Source organism: Micromys minutus, assembly GCF_963924665.1.
Source record: "Micromys minutus genome assembly, chromosome: 33".
NCBI lineage: Eukaryota > Metazoa > Chordata > Mammalia > Rodentia > Muridae > Micromys > Micromys minutus.
Window position 1 is genome coordinate 1,379,807 of NC_137968.1, and position 16,851 is coordinate 1,396,657.

The window sequence follows — 16,851 nt, forward strand, 5'->3', positions numbered from 1 at the left end:
ACTAGCATGATCTCCCTCTGTGTACCATTCTCAATACACACTGTCATTCAATCCCCACGACGGCCCCATCTTATTGTCCCGATCTTGTAGAAAACCGAAGATCACAGAGACCTAACTTCTTGTCCCCAGTGGAAAAGCATGGCTTGAAGACAGGGGCAGACTAGAAGTCAGAAGCCTCAACACACCATGGAACACACACGTCTTCATTGGAAAAATACAATCATTAAGTGCCCCTTTCAGTTTTAAAATGTCTAAGTCCCAAGTGCTTGATGACTCTGGGCTTGAAGAAATGCCGTTTCAGCTCATTAGCTTGCTGTCTTATTTATTGTAAATCAGGCCTCATGTTAATGATCGGCTATGAGAAAGGCTTCTGTAGAAGCAGAGGTACCAAATCTGCGTGGTGCGGATTCCCAGCATGTTATTTCTGGCTTCCATGGCAACCCTAATGTTGGGTGGCAATCTCGAAGAAGAAGCAGCCGACGGCAGCAGCTGGAGGCAGAGCATTTGCTAAAGTGCTGTGAGCAGCAAGGGAGACAAATTGCTTGCCCAATAGTTTTCCTTTTGAGTAATTACTGTCCCTGTGTGTTTGGGGAGTTGAAACTGAAGCCAAGTTAAGTAGGCGTGGAGGGAAAAGAAATAGCATGATACCAAAGTGAAAGAGGACAAAATTTTCAAGAGAACATCCAGCCAGGAAGTCACTGGAGAGAAGGGTGTAGGGGTGGGTATTCAGAAGGGCTAGGTGACCAGAAGGTGAAGACGGTTCGTTTGCACAAAGCCTGGGGAGGTTGAGTGTTCTCGACAGTACTGAGCAACGCTGGGTTGGATTATTCCGATCCAACAAATTGGAGCCTCCATCTGGAACCATCCGAGGACGGACAAGGCATTAAGCAGAGAGGCGACTATTGAAATAGTGCAGGAAAGCAGAAAGCGGTTCAGCACAGGGAGCCGCACGCTTGACACTTGGCACCAGGTATAGGAAATGTCAAAAAGCCCTTACGGTCAACCTGTATTTTCTCCCTCACCTACCCATGCCTACGATTAGACTTATTCCTGTGGCAGACATGCAACTCTCAAAACCAAAGGGGTTGAAGAGATCTTCTCTGAGTTTTTGTTTCAGGCTTATCCACAGGGGTCTGAGAATTTATACCTGAGACCTTGTTGCGGATCTACAGGAAGGAACACACAGGTAGTAATAGGTTGGGGATAGGTCTTGTGAGACTGGGTTAGACATGAAGTCTGGGCTGAGTGTGTGTCTGGATGAACACACACACACACACACACACACACACACACAAAACGTTTTCTATAGCTCCACTTCAGCTTCTAGTAGTGACTATATGTGGTCCCAGACAGCCTGTCACCCTGCCTCCTTAGGATCCAGCCTTACCACCCACTCTGGGTTCCTTGTATAGCTGGTCTGGCTCTGAGCCTGTTTTCACACTTCCCTACGGTGTCTACTCAGTCTCTGGCCTGACCCAATCTATCATGTAAGCTTGCGATGCAGTAACCTTGCTCAGCAATCCCCCAGTCCCCAAACCTAGCATGGTCCTCTGTTTCAGGCTTATTTTTCATGCCTTTTGCAAACCTCCCAAATATGCCTACTCTGTGAAACATCTTGTTGAGACTGTTATGTGGTGTCTTTAGAATCTTGTACAAGAGCACTTGTGTTTGTACAGTTGAAAGTGTCTCTCTTGCTGGCCCAGAGGTGCAGCACTCAGAGATACATTCCTTTCATAAAACTCATCTTTAACCTGGGGAAAAGACACCAGGACCCCGTGCCACGAGGCTGAACGTACGGGGCCTCTTTCTCCTCCTGGCTCTAAGAGCTTAGCTGTGCTGCATTGCTGTTAACGCTCTGTCTGCCCTGCTTCTGTTTGCTGAACTCTTATAAAGCAGACGAGGCCACTGCTCGAGTGTGTGTGTGAAAGGCTAGACTCCCGGGTCGGGGATATTCCGACCTTCAAAGTGCGTGTTCTCCACACCTCCCAGGAAAGGCGACACCCCAAATCACTCACGAGAAACGGTCTTGATCAAACTGCAAGAGGATTTTTATTCCGAGTGCGCTTGGGGCCCGCAACCTGTATACCATGTTGGAGTAGAGGGCTGCGGACCATGAGAGCAGAATTGGGACAGATTTTATATAGCTCACAACAAAGCCTGAGAATCACAAACCAATCATTTCATAGCAAAAGCCTGTGAGTTACAACCAATCATTGCAAAACCTGTGAATCACAAACCAATCATTTCCCTATAGTCTCAGAGGTCTGTATTTGTGTGGTCTCCTGGGTGGGGGTGACAATGGCCGTCAGAAGTCACTAGGGTGGGGAGTTTCTATGGTGCAGTTTGCAGAAGCCAGATAAGTGGTTAAGTCAGCTTATCTCCTGTTAACTTACTAGGCCCGGCTCTCGTATCCAAGAGCCTATACTACACCCTTTTACCCAGTTTCATACAGAAAGCAGGCTCCGGAACAGCAAGGAGTATGACCTTATATCTGCTTACTGGCAGAGAGCAGGGTCTGAAATTTGAGTTATTTAGGGGTTCTTAGGCACGGGGGTTAAGGCTCCTTTAGCTTGGGGTCCTTGGAGGGGTTGGGCTATATTTTTTATCCTTTCATGTGCACGCACATTCACACTCAGATCTGTGGACTCTAATGGAAGATAGTGCTATTCCTCAATTTAAGAAAAAAAAATGCCCAGACTGTTTGCTAATAATTCTAAAGTTTTTTTTTTCCCATTTTTTATTCTGTCAGCTCCTGTTTTTCCAAAGGATCTAAAGCCCCTGACTACGTATGTGTTTCTTTACCAATTACAGGAGAATTTGTGCAGCAGACTCTGAGAGGTCCTGTCGAGCATTTATTTCTCAGTGAGGTTGGAGCAAACTGCTTCATCTTGCAAGGAAATTTCAGTTCATCGGAAACTTTTTCTCCAGGGCTGAACTGGGGCAGCCTTTTCCTTGGCAACCTTGTAAAGAAACCTGTCCAGGGTTCTGGAAGCCACAGTTGTCAAAGCTCATACGATGCCTCCTTTCAGCTCCTGTAAAACTTAGCTGAGGAGAATGGTATGATGTGGCATTCTTTTTTCCTTTCCCCTTTTCTGGCTCCTTGGTGCGTGCTCCCTAAGGGCCTTGGAGAGCCGAGTTCCTGAAGGAATTTATGACAACTGACATTTGAGCTGGTGTCAACTGGGATCCCTCAGGGGGCCCCTGGCCTGTGACTTCTTATTAAGCAGCAGTATTGCTGTGCAGAGATGCCCACTCATCAAAGTCTTTGTAAAATATCAGGAAGGAAACAAGTATATTTTTGCAAGGACTCTGCCCGTGTGTATGTGTGTGTATGTGTGTGTGAGTGTGTGTGTGTGTGTGTGTGTGTGTGTGTGTGTGTGTCTCCAGGTCGGGAAGAATTTGTCTGTTGGGGCTTATCCCAGTACGTTTGTCCTTCTGTATATTTTCTTCTGGTGCACACACTGGCAATCCCAATGCTTCTGCCTTTGACCTCGGGTTCCACTGGTATGTACTAAAAAGAACATACAGGCTGATATTCAGACGCTGTTTTGGGTATTCCTGAGGGAAGCCAGGGCCTGAGTAAGTTCAGTGATGTCAGCTGCTCTCTACCCAAAAAGATGCTCTGCACAGAAAGGACAAAACGTGCTTGTCTGGCAGGAAGGGGAGCCGAGCTATTGCATTTCCTCTCTCTTCGGTCATGTTTCTTTTATTTTGACCAGACATTCCACTTGGGCTGTGGAGGGATGACCCTGAGCGTTGTCTCGGCTTAATGTGTGATGTGACGTTTAGTCTCAGTGGGAGGCCAGGACTAGAGATTATGTGAGCATGTATTTGCACTGGGTTCACGAAATTCTCTCTGTGTCTTTCAGTCAGATGTCAGATCTCTGGGGTCTGTGATGGGGTAGGATCTTCTCAGAAAGCACATTTGATGTGGCTTGGATGGTGTACCGGCTGGTTTTGTGTCAACTTGACACAAACTGGAGTTATCACAGAGAAGGAGCTTCAGTTGAGGAAATGCCTCCATGAGATCCAGCTGTAAGGCATTTTCTCAACTAGTGATCAAGGGAGGAGGGCCCAGCTCATTGTGGGTGGAGCCATCCCTGGCCCAGCCCATTGTGGGTGGAGCCATCCCTGGGCTGGTAGACCTGGGTTCTATAAGGAAGCAGGCTGAGCAAGCCAGGGGAAGCAAGCCAGTAAGTGACATCCCTCCATGGCCTCTGCATCAGCTCCTGCTTCCTGACCTGCTTGAGTTCCAGTCCCGACTTCCTCTGGTGATGAACAGCAATGTGGAAGTGTCAGCTGAATAAACCCTTTCCTCCCCAACTTGCTTCTTGGTCATGATGTTTGTGCAGGAATAGAAACCCTGACTAAGACAGATGGTAACTCATCTGACTCTGCCCTGATCTACAGTCAAGGGTAGTTACTTACATCAGTGAGCAGATAAGTGTGACCAACTACCTGGTACATCTCAGAATGCCCATGTCCCCACAGCACCAAGCGTGGTCTTTGGCCTATGATGCCTTCAGTTCACCACCTTCAGTGCACACATCTGAGCTAGGCCGTCACACACCGAGGATTAATGCAGTCCAGATATGTGTCAAAGTGTAGTCTGACCTGTGGGCCTTCTGGGGCAGCAAGCGCTGTGCTTATGGGATGTCACTACCAAGCACGTGTCACTGCATACCCTGGGATGCACAGCAGATAAAGTGTGTGACGTTGGTTGCATTTTATCATCTCATTCTCCTCCCAGTCTCGGGTACCAGCTAGTGTGCTATCTCCAGACTTGTCTGTGGGACATTTTTCTGTTGAAAGGAAACTACATGCTAGGCTGCGTATTGCAATGCAACAGTGGTTGGGAATCCAAAGGGTAGAGTCAGACTGACGGGTTTTCAAGGTCTTTCCACCATTTCCCATCAGCCCCGTGTCCATGGAGTACCTAAGGGATCTCTAAGTCTCTTTGCCCTCTTCCTCCTCACACTCCTTCCTGTGTAGTCGTGGGCCTAACTTCTTTACTGTCTCAATCTAACTGGAAACTACGGCATAGCTGTCACATACATGATTCAGCCATGGGACGATATTTGCACCAGGAGACAGGTGTCACCGTATTTCTGAGACTACTCCTCGTAATGGAGACACAGTCATGAAGTACCCTACTGCTATCCCTCTTCTAGGCTCTTGGCAGACAGCCCCTCATGAGTACGTGTCTCTAGAGATGGAGCGAGTGCTGGTCCTTGCCTATAAAGGATCTGAGTCATTGACTTTAGGACTCAGCATTTTGAATACATTTGCCAAGTGTTTCTGACATCACCAGACCACTAGGGATCTCTGTCATGGCTGTCCCTCATTGAACCTGCAGATCAGCTTTTCCATCCACCCACGCTCCTCTACCTCTTTTTTCCCCCACTCCTTACACCTGCATGTACACACCAAAAGGAATAAGCAAAGATTTAGACAAGAGCAGCCAACTACATGGCGCTTTTGCTGAGTCCCAGGATTCATAGGAGACCATGTTTGTGGCTAAATAGCTTCATACATGAAACACAGAGAAAGGATTTTAGTTAGAGGTAAACAGGGGATATGAGAGACGGTCACTGGGGTCAGTGGAGGTCCACTAGGAGAGGTGTTCAAAACAAGACCCCAAGGCTTAGGGCATCATAGCAGCATGGAGTAGTGTGCAGAAGGCCTCCTGAAAATGACAGTGACCTTACTGTCAGTGACCTTGGGGCGGTGGCTTTAGGAACCACTCCCTGAGGCTTCATGGTCCTGGGCACTTCATCGCTGTCAGACAAACTGTTGTGACTCGGATCAAAATGTCACCAGATACTCATTCGTGGGAAGTTCTGATATGAAGAGAAGATTGAGGTCCCTTGAGTTAGGAGAGGCCAGGAGGGCCATTGATGGGACAGTTAAAATATTAATGTTAGGAGGAGTCTAATGATGTGCTGGCACACTGGCGTTCTTCCACAAACCCCTGGTTGGGAGATCTTGACTTGTGGTGTTGATGGGAATCCTACAGCTAAAATTTGACGTTAAAGCCAAGGATTTGGGGCTGGGAACAGAGGCTGTGGTGTAGATCTACCTGCCATTCTGGTCCCGATTTTAATCCTTAACCAGCTGTCAATCCGGAAGTCCCTCTCCTTGGTGGGTTCATAAATCGATAATTGAACCTCATGTAAATCGAGCAGCACTAACTTCTATTAGGTTTCGCCATATTGGTTTTGATTCGCTATTCTAGAAATACCTCGTGACCCTGACTCTGTTTCTTTATTGACTCGTGATTCTTCCCAACAACGTGCCTGGAGAGACCACAAGAGCCGTTCCTCCCCGCCCCCCCCCCCCGACTTTGGAGAATGCTCGGAAAGTGTTACCCAGGACAAAAGGTGTTGTCGATGAGTCTGGGAGATGTCCTGGTCCCCAGTCAGCAGCGGAGGGCGTTGCTGTTTCCAGCAGTGCATTTGGAAGATGTGATTGTGCATGGAAGTGACAGGGTCAGAGAAAGCCATCGCTCATCAGCCGTGCAGTGTCTGATGTGAAGTAACGCAGCAGCTGGCTTCTGACTAACAAGGGAGTTGGAGAAACAAGAGTTGATTACAGGTCTTCCAGGCCCGGCCAGGGTCCAGGCCCTCTATTAAAGTGCCTAAAAAATGTAGGAATTACAGGTCAAGTCACACTGGGGACAAAAGCCAAAGATGAGTCAAATTATTTCTGAAATATCCCTTTTACCATCTGTAAGCCCTGCAAGTTGGTCACAGTCTCTGGGCACACGGGGACAAAATCACGCGTGTCATGTGCTTGTGGCATGGGAGGGGGCTACCACGCCATTGCTTGCACGATGGCCTTCGCTCCAGGCACTCCCCACCCCTGCCGCCCACCTCTCCTGTGCTCCCCAGAAATCCTTTCAGGTCCTTCCTTTTCTCTATAATGCTTTAGTCACAAATCTAAATCCTGTCCAAGTCCCTCTGGTCAACCCTAATAGCGAGAGCAGTTGTAGCTGGTAGCTCACACCATTCCCGTCTTCAGCATGACTCTTGCCATGATGTTGGCGAGCTCAGTACGCACATCATCCTGAGCTCATCTATTAGCTTCTCTTACCTCCACCCTGTGTGTAACTGCTCTCCCTGCCTCACGCCTGCACTCCGACAATGCTGAGGTCTTATCTGGACTTCTCATCCATTGATCTCACCGCCCCCTTTGCCCTTCGCTTTCCCAGTTGCCTGCCCTGCCCTTCCAGATTTACCGCTGTCAACCTTTGCCCCTCTCACCCCCCATCCACCCGATAACCCTGGATGTAACCCCAGCTTTTGCCCAACTTCCCCCAAGTCGGAGTAGCTGCAACGAAACACCCTCAATGTGCTCACTGGTCTCACGTATCATGACCCTCTTCCTTCAAGCCAGCCTTTGGGCTGTTTAAGATCACTCGTTCTGAACACAGTCAGAGCCCTAGAAACTATTGTCTTTTCCCCATTCAAATCTTCGGTTCCCTTAGTTCCCACAAACCTTCTGCTTGTGGAACTTTAAGGACTGATATGAAGCCACTGGTCTCTGTGATCCGTTCTCATTGGTCTGTTGTCCTGACTACATCCTTCCTCGTTCCCACAGTCACTGAAAAACCAGCGGCCTGTCTTTCTATCTCAGCGTCTCCCTCCCTCAGACTCCTCAGATCTCACACCAGCTGAACCCTTAGCAAGCCTTGTCAAGTGATTGTGAGTGTGTGCTAACTGGCAGCCTAAAGTCCCAGGCTCCTGTTGTGATGAAGGGGGGGGGGTGTTTTTATCATTTGGTTAAGTTAAATGAGTGTTTAGCAAGGGGGAAAAGCCCTTGGTGAGGTGCAGGTAAGTTTGGGCCATGTTGCTCCGCCTGCATTCCAGAAAATGAAAGAACTGTCCCCTCTCCCGGCTTCCCGGAGGGCAGACACAATCCTGGTGGTCCCAGGATTCTGGGAAAGGAAGGTGACAAGGATGAGGTGACCACAGTATGGTGGTTAGTGTGAGCCTTGGTTCCCCACACCAGCACAGTCAGACAGGTTTCAAACCAACGTCTCCACCTCCTAGACAGGAAGGAGACGGTAAGCAGTTTGGACTCCCTAGAGCCATGTCCTCATCTGTAATGTGGAAACAGAAACTACCCAGTTCCTAAGGTGACTAGGGAATAAACAGGCCGGCATATGGAAAACATTCCCGACAAGGTTGGGCAGTTCAGTGTGATCTACAACTTAGTGCAGTGTCCTCTTTGAATCTTACGAGTTTTTTTTTGGTTTTTTTTTTTTTTTTTTTTTGAGGTTTTCTTGTCCTATTTTACAGAAGACTGAGGATTGGCCTAGGGAGAGGGCTCCATTCCTAGAAACTTAAAACAAACAAACCGGTCATAGTGTCACGCACTTTTAATCTAATGCTGGGGTAGTAGAGGTAGGTAGACCCTTGGGGCTTATTGGCTGACAAGTCTAGCTTACTTTGTGAGAGAGACCCCATCTCAAAACAAAGCACAAACAAACATGAAGGGAGACAGTGCTGAGGAACAACAGCCAAGGTTGTCCAACATAAAACATGGGCAAGCGCACACGTGCACACAGACACACACATACACAGACACACACATACACAGACACACACATACACAGACACACACATACACAGACACACACAGAGACACATACATATACACAGACACATACACACGCACACACACAGATACACACATACACATACTCACACACATATACACATATGCACACACACATACACATGCACACACAGAGATACACACACATACTCATACAAGCACACACAGAGAGACACATACATATACACAGATACATACACACAGATACACACACATACTCACACACATATACACATATACACACATATGCACACACATATACATATGTACACACACGGATACACACACATACACATACAAGCACACACAGAGAGACACATACATATACACAGACACATACACACAGATACATACACATACTCACACACATACACAAACACATATGCACACACACATACATATGCACACACACAGAGGCACACACACACATACATATGCACACACACAGGCACGCATTCACACACATTCACAAGAGACTGAGGGTCAAAGAACTTACAAAGATGCTCAGGGCTATTCAGGCAGAAACTGACAGAGGTTGGACTTGTACTGAGATCATAAGACTTTATTGCTGTTTCCCTGACAAGCCCCAAGTTCTCCAGATGAAATTACTTTATCCTCATTAGAGAGACTCACATCCTTCCCCATTCCAAAATGCCCTGACTTCCCCAGGGGATGGCACCAAATTCTCACTACGCCGCCACATACACGTGGTTGACCTTAGCCAGTGCCAACAGTGACAGATCTTCGGCCCAAGGAGAGGAAATAGTTGTGAGATTGCACACCGTCACCCGGCAGGGCAGCAATGTTCTTAAAATCCTTCTGGCCCAGTTTCTCCTTCTCTGGAAGGGCAAGAGACACTTTTCCCAAAGCCAGGACTTGGAGTCCAGATGACAGGATGGGGAGCGCAGTTTACAGAGTCCAGATCATTGCTTAATGTTGAGAGGGATGACATTTTATTATGTGCTCACAAATCCTCATCCAAGTGTGGCTGAAAGTCCTGTCATGAGGGGCCAAGAGGAAGATCATCGTGTGTTCTTCCCCCAGGCGGAGGAGGAGGGGCATCTTTCCTCAGCACCAGTAATTAACATGAAGGGATCACTCACAGAAGAGTTCATTTTTCTGGAAATATCTCTCAGCTGGCCAATTCTGGAGAAGCTACAGGTTTTCCACAGAAAGTATTTCAGTGTCCTCAGGCTTTTCGAAGCGCACATGGCTGTGTTTTCTGTCCTGATGATGTGTTAAGAAGGCCTTGAGATGTTAGGGAAGCTACCATTGTCACCCCAGCCTTGAGATTTTGCAGTGGGAGGGCCATTTTCGTTAGCCTCAGCTTGCTTTTCTGTAATGTGGGTGACTGGCCTCAACATGAGGTCTTTTGGCTTACATTTCATAAGTCTGGAGTCTATGAACTGAGAATTCAGCCCTCATAGCACTGTGTGTAAGTGTAGGAACTAAAGTTATGCCACACCTGCAGGACACACCCATGAACACTCTGGCTTTAAGGCTGATGGTGCTTCCTTCACTCCATTGCCCTGACTCAGTTTCTTCCCCTGAAGCCTTATTTTACCACTTGAAATTTCACTTAATTCTACAGATGTTGGTGTGGTGGAATACTCACTGTATTTCCTCCACATACACGTGCACACATGGGCCCGCACACACTTTCACATAGATATATGCATGCACACACATACACACGCATGCCTACACACACATATACACACACATGCACATAAACATATGTACACACATACATATGTACACACACACACTTCAGAATCCTACCTTGTGGAACTCACAGTGAGGTAGTGAAGTCAGGACATACCAGAATTCTTTTTATTCCCAGAGATTTACTTTCTGGCATGCTCAGATCATGATCCCTGGACCAGAAACAGCAAGTTAGAAAGGCAAGTTTTCATATGCCTCTCCAAACTTAGGAGCCCAACAGCTCTAGGGATGCAGCTCACTGCTTTGACCTTTGGCACATGCACACTTAGGCTTGAGAACCACTGAACTAGCCTTCTAGGGGCACACTGAGCTGGTCTGACTTCTTACGTGTAGACTGCTAGAACCTGATTTCAGCTCAGAGCTACAACTCTCGTGGAACTTCTTGACCACATTTTTGAACCATTGTGATGTTTTTGTTGTGTCCCGAGCATTGTGGAAACTATCCATTTGTTTTTCTGGGAACTAATTTAGTTTAGCACACAATTCCACATGGACCTTCCAGGATTTTCTTCAAAGTGTGTTGCTCAGTAGGATGTTGATGTCATGTGTAAGACTCACAATAAAAATCTCAGTTGGAACAAAAGCCCTTGTTACCAAATATCTCTAGGAAAGGAGAACTTTTGGTGATTTAGTCCTTTGTGAGGTCTGCTTCTTTCGAATCATTAAAATCCTTGTCTACTGTGAGGTCAGTCGGCAGAATCCCTGATCTCCTCAGCAGGTAAAGACCACTGGACCATTATCCCAGTGTACTGGCCGATCTTGTGTCAACTTGACACAAGCTGGAGTTATCACAGAGGAGCCTCAGTTGAGGAAATGCCTCCATGAGATCCAGCTGTAAGGCATTTTCTCAACTAGTGATCAAGGGGGGGAGGGCCCAGCCCATTGTGGGTGGAGCCATCCCTGGCCCAGCCCATTGTGGGTGGAGCCATCCCTGGCCCAGCCCATTGTGGGTGGAGCTATCCCTGGCCCAGCCCATTGTAGGTGGAGCCATCCCTGGGCTGGTAGACCTGGTTCTATAAGAAGGCAGGCTGAGCAAGCCAGGGGAAGCAAGCCAGTAAGTGACATCCCTCCATGGCCTCTGCATCAGCTCCTGCTTCCTGACCTGCTTGGGTTCCAGTCCTGACTTCCTTTGGTGATGAACAGCAATGTGGAAGTGTAAGCTGAATAAACCCTTTCCTCCCCAACTTGCTTCTTGGTCAAGATGTTTGTGCAGGAATAGAAACTCTGACTAAGACACCAAGAAATAAGTTCAGACTTACTTAGAAAGGGTAGGCAGGTGTGGCTTACCAGTTCCAGAAGGGGAACTGATCTGGGCCATCCTGACAGTGTCTAACTCTAGCCTAGGGCCAGATGCTAGATCATTACCCCCTCAGGCCTCTGGGGCTCAGGGCTTACCTGGCTCTTATTTCTCCTGCCCTTTGTGGGTGTGAGTATAGGAGTGTTTATGTCAGGTGCCAATTGAGCAGCTATGAGCTCTAGTCCTGCCCATTCTTGAACGGAGTATGAGAACCAAGGAAGGAGAAAGAACTTGGGAGAGGAATATAGGCAGAGGAGAGCCTGCATGATTGCTTATGTGGGTATGACCTGTCAGCCTCTTGCTCATTGCTGCCCCGAGAGCTAGGGTTTAGTGTTATCTCTGCGTGTTTTCTCTTTTCCTGAGTTATGAAAGACTCATAAACTCTTCAGCACCTCCATTTTCTCGTCTACGCAATGGGCACAGTCCTAGCACCTTTCTCAATAGCTTGTTAGAATGAACTTAGGCACCTATGATGAAATCACTCTGAAAAGAGACTTTAGAACATCTTGTGAATTTGGGGGGGGGGCATTGTCCTGAAAAACTCTCCTTCTACATACCTAGATCCCAGTATTGGATTTGGGTGTCATATGGCGATATGTTATACGTGGCTTCCTGCCAGGCTGCTGGTACTGGGGGCACCCCCTCTGCTCTGACTGTTGGGCATGTACGGCTGCAGTGGAGAGGTGTGTACTCCAGCTATACACCCCAACTCATCCCCAGGCAGATGGCTTCCCAGACCTTCTCCACTTCCCATCCTAGTGACTGGCTTCCCGGCTTCATCTTTGGTTTCTGTCTCATTCTTGCAGCTGTGGTGGTTGAGATTTTGGGAAAGGGATTGAGGTCTTTTTTTTTTTTTTTTTTTTTCTAATCTCTTTCAAATCCTGCTTGAGATGCAAAGTCCAGGGAGGGCACAGAGAACGGGGGAAGGGGAGGTTTACTCTGCCTAAAGGCAGGGTATCGGTGCGCTTTCTCCTGGGCTGAGGAAATCGGTGTAGCTAGGTGATTCTGTTAAGAAAGTCTGGGGCTGAGAGATGGCTCAATGGGGGAAAAGCTGACTGCAAATGAACAAGAAGCCGTTTGGATACCCAGTGTCCACATAAAAAGCTGAGCATGGCTTCGCATGTCCATAACCCTACCGTGTGCAGCAAGGGAGACAGAAGGATCCCCGGAGTTGGCTAGCCAGCCAGTCTATCCAACTGGCTGAGGGAGAGACCTACCTCAAAAAGGTAAGAGAGCAATAGAGAAGGACCTAGACCTCCAGCCTATGTGTGCGAACACACACACACACACACACACACACACACACACACACACACACACGCACATGTATGACATACATAGCCTAGGTGTTTTTGTCAGGCTGGAAGGTCATATGTGATCATGACTTTTTGCTGATAAGTAATCGAGGAGACATAAGGCACTGTGTGATAAAGAAGTGTATGTGTAGATTGATTGTGTCTCTTCCTGCCTCTGTCTCTCTTCTCAAAAAGTCACCAGAACTCAGCAACAGAGGCTCTGCTCCATTTGGTCCTGATTCCTAGTGAGGGCCCAACCTTTGGATGCCATAGCCCCATTAAACTTCTCTCTTCCTCAAGCTTTACAATAGGATTAAATCTGGTCACGTGACCCTCTGAGGAAGGCTCTCAAGTCCCATCCAAACAGTAGCAGGTTGTTGCTTTCTTCTCTTAGAAATTCCAACACTGGAGTGGATATATTTGGAACCTCTGCGAGACTCAAACTTCAGTTGACTCTTTTTCCTCCCATGCTGAGGGTTTAACTCAGGCTCTTGCAGGCTAGACACATGCTCTACCACCGAGCTGCATGCGTCGGCAAGCTCTGATTCGGTTGATTGCGGTCGTGTGACTTCCCTACAAGAGATGTTGTGTAACATGGTGCGAAGACATCTTACCATCTGTGACCTGTGTACAGATTTCTGAGTCTGACTCGAAAACCTTTTTATAGTTGGCTTCTGAATATTCTCAGCTAATTCTTGGTGTTCTCTGTATTCTAGAGCCGCTTCCTTAGTTTCCCACCACATTTATCCTGTCTAGGATGTTGTTCACAAGCTCCATTCCACATACTCTTTCAAGCCAAATGTTCTCTATTCACAAGACACCCATGGCTTATCTCTTTGAGCTCAGCCCCAGAGTATATTCTCCCTCACTCTTTTTCTTTTCCTCCCTCCCTTCCTCCCTCCCTCTCTTCCTCCCTCCTTCCCTCAGCCCTCCTTCCCCTTTGGAAAAAAAGATGTATTTATTTTTATTCTATATGTGTTTTTGACTGCATGTACGTCTGTGAATCTTGTGCATGTGCTGGCCCTTGGAAGCCAGAAGAGGTTGCCAGATTCCCGTAGAACTGGAATTACAGTCACTAGCCACTGTGTGGGTGTTGGGAATCAAACCCAGGTCTTGTGCAAGAACAGTATTCTTGTATTCTTGACTGCTATTCATTGTCTGCTCTCTTAGCTCCGTCTTCCAAGATAGATTGCAAGCCGTTTGATATTGGACCTTCTCAAGCATCTTTCTTGTTCTCTTCCTTGTTAGACTTACATACCATGTTACAAATAATAAAATACATTTGACTCTGATAAAGGGTTTGACTGGAACTGCACTGGTGACCTTGTAGATTTATCTTGCAAAAACAAACTCTGTGTATAGTCTAGGGTCATCTACTATGCACAGACATCCTGAGAACCTTCCTGGATAAAATTAAAACTGAATTTTGGAGGTTCTAATGGTGTCCCTGGGTCTCAGGGTTTCCCATAGGAGGCAATTCAAATTGGGTCCTTACCTCTTATCGGGTTTTGCTCAGCTTGGCAAAAACTTGCAGACACCTGGGAAAAGAGAAACTCAACTGAGAAGTCATCTTCATCAGACTGGCTTGTGGACATGTCTGTGGGGACATGTTTCTGAAGGCTGATGTTGTAAAAGGACCCAGCCCACACTGTGTGAGTCCCTGGGCAATATAGCCCAAGCTGTATAAGAAAAGTAGCCGGGAACGGCAGGAGAGGCATGTCAGTACCTAGTGTTTGTCCGCAGTCTCTGCCTTAGCTTTCCTCGATGTTGAACTATAACCTATAAGCCAATAGACTCTTTCTCCTCTGTTGAAAAAAAAAAGTATTAGCTCAGGACCCCCAAGACCAAGTTCTCAAGACAAAGGAGATTTCTTTTGCCCCAGAGGGACAGAGGGCAGGGGTAAGAGACAAAGACAGGAGATAGAGGATGAGGAAGAAGGAGAAGGAACAAGAGAGAGGGGAGGAAGAGGGCAAGGGAGAGGTGGAAGGGACATTTGTCCTGCAGTGAGACAAAGGCCTGCTTCTGGGTAGAGAAGAGGCAGATGTGGCACATAGGAAAATGGCAGTTTTCCCCTAACAAGGGAAACCCCCATGTTAGGATGAGATATTTAACTTGAACTGACCGTGGTAATTAGGTAGCCAAAGGAGGCTTTTGATTGCTGGACTTTAACACTTTGGAAACTGGACCTTAGTAGTCAGCCTCAGGAGAGGACCAAAGAAAGGAATAAACCTTAGGGGCCAGCTTTGGGAGGGTGAGCTAACAGCGTTTAGCAAGACAGAGGGAATGAGGAAGAAGGGCGAAGCCTTCCCGCACCAAGATGGCGGTGCTTGCTCACCATTCCTTATAGCCAGAGCTGTCCCTTTACCCTTGCTACTGTGGGACCAATTATTTTGTTTTAGTTTGGTTTTTTGAATTAGGGTTTCTTTGTATAGCCTTGGCTAGTTGTAGAACTAGCTCAGTAGACCAAGCTGGCCTTGAACTCACAGAGATCTGCCTGTCTGTGCTGGTATTAAAGACATCCACTACCACCACTTGGCCTGGGCCAGCATTTTCTTACAGCAACATCTGAACTTTTCCTTCCTCTGATACGTGTGACCTCTGCTCTTTCCCCAGAGAGTTCCTGTGAGAACAAGCGGGCAGACCTGGTGTTCATCATTGACAGCTCCCGAAGTGTCAACACCCACGACTACGCAAAGGTCAAGGAGTTCATTCTGGATATCCTGCAGTTCTTGGATATTGGTCCTGACGTTACCAGAGTCGGTCTGCTCCAATATGGCAGCACAGTCAAGAATGAGTTCTCTCTGAAGACCTTTAAGAGGAAGTCTGAGGTGGAGAGGGCTGTCAAGAGAATGAGGCATCTATCCACGGGCACCATGACAGGGCTGGCCATCCAGTATGCCCTCAACATTGCCTTCTCGGAAGCAGAGGGGGCCCGGCCCTTGTGGGAAAATGTGCCACGGGTCATAATGATTGTGACGGATGGAAGACCTCAGGACTCAGTGGCTGAGGTGGCCTCCAAGGCCCGGGACACAGGCATCCTGATCTTTGCCATCGGTGTGGGTCAGGTAGACCTGAACACGCTAAAGGCCATCGGGAGCGAGCCCTACAAGGACCACGTCTTCCTGGTGGCCAACTTCAGCCAGATTGAGTCCTTGACCTCAGTGTTCCAGAACAAACTGTGCAGTAAGTCCCGTGCCTCTGTGGTTTATTTGTCTTTTAAGGCCTTCAGTCTGTGTTCAGGTCCATGGGCAAGGAGAGAGGCACCATTCTTTGGAGGGTTGCACATGTATGAAGCGTATAATTACACAAACTCGAAAGTAGCCTTAATCGTTAGCAGTGTGATGGAAGAATTCAGGGCACGGTGGAACACAAAACCCCAGGGTCTAATCTAGTTATGGTGTTTACAGAGACTTTCCTCAAGGAAAGGGTTTGTGTGTGTGTGTGTACGTGCACCCACAGCTTATGTACGGAAGCATGTATGTATGTATGTATGTATGTATGTATGTATGTATGTGTGCATGTATGTATGTATGTTTGCAGGAGTTGGTTCTCTCGGCCATGTGGCTCATGGGAATTTAAACTCAGATCCTCAGGCTTGGTGACAGGTCCCTTTACTTGACAGCTCCAAGGAGTGTTGATACACAAAGAATAGAACAGGTAAGGGACAGGACAAAGGTCTCCTCAAGTTCAGCTGGTGCACTGGCGTTCCCAGGATCGGAACTTTCAAGTTGGAGTGGGAAGAGGAGCAGACAGCGGAAATGATAGCTTCCCGTGTGGGGACGGTGTGAGCAGTGGGTGCTGGGGAGGACGGTGTGAGCAGTGGGTGCTGAGGGGGACGGTGTGAGCAGTGGGTGCTGGGGGGGACGGTGTGAGCAGTGGGTGCTGAGGGGGACGGTGTGAGTAGTGGGTGCTGGG

At 47.8% G+C, this 16,851-nt stretch overlaps 1 protein-coding gene across 3 annotated transcripts in view; it reads left to right on the forward strand.

The window, feature by feature from the left end:
- Positions 1-16,851, forward strand: part of MATN2 (matrilin 2) — a 119,215-nt gene that overhangs the window by 35,560 nt on the left and 66,804 nt on the right. For all 3 annotated transcript variants that reach the window (XM_080909430.1, XM_080909431.1, XM_080909432.1), the window contains exon 3: positions 15,550-16,119. In XM_080909430.1, coding sequence (XP_080765556.1) covers positions 15,550-16,119 — 570 coding nt within the window. The remainder of the gene's footprint in view (positions 1-15,549; positions 16,120-16,851) is intronic.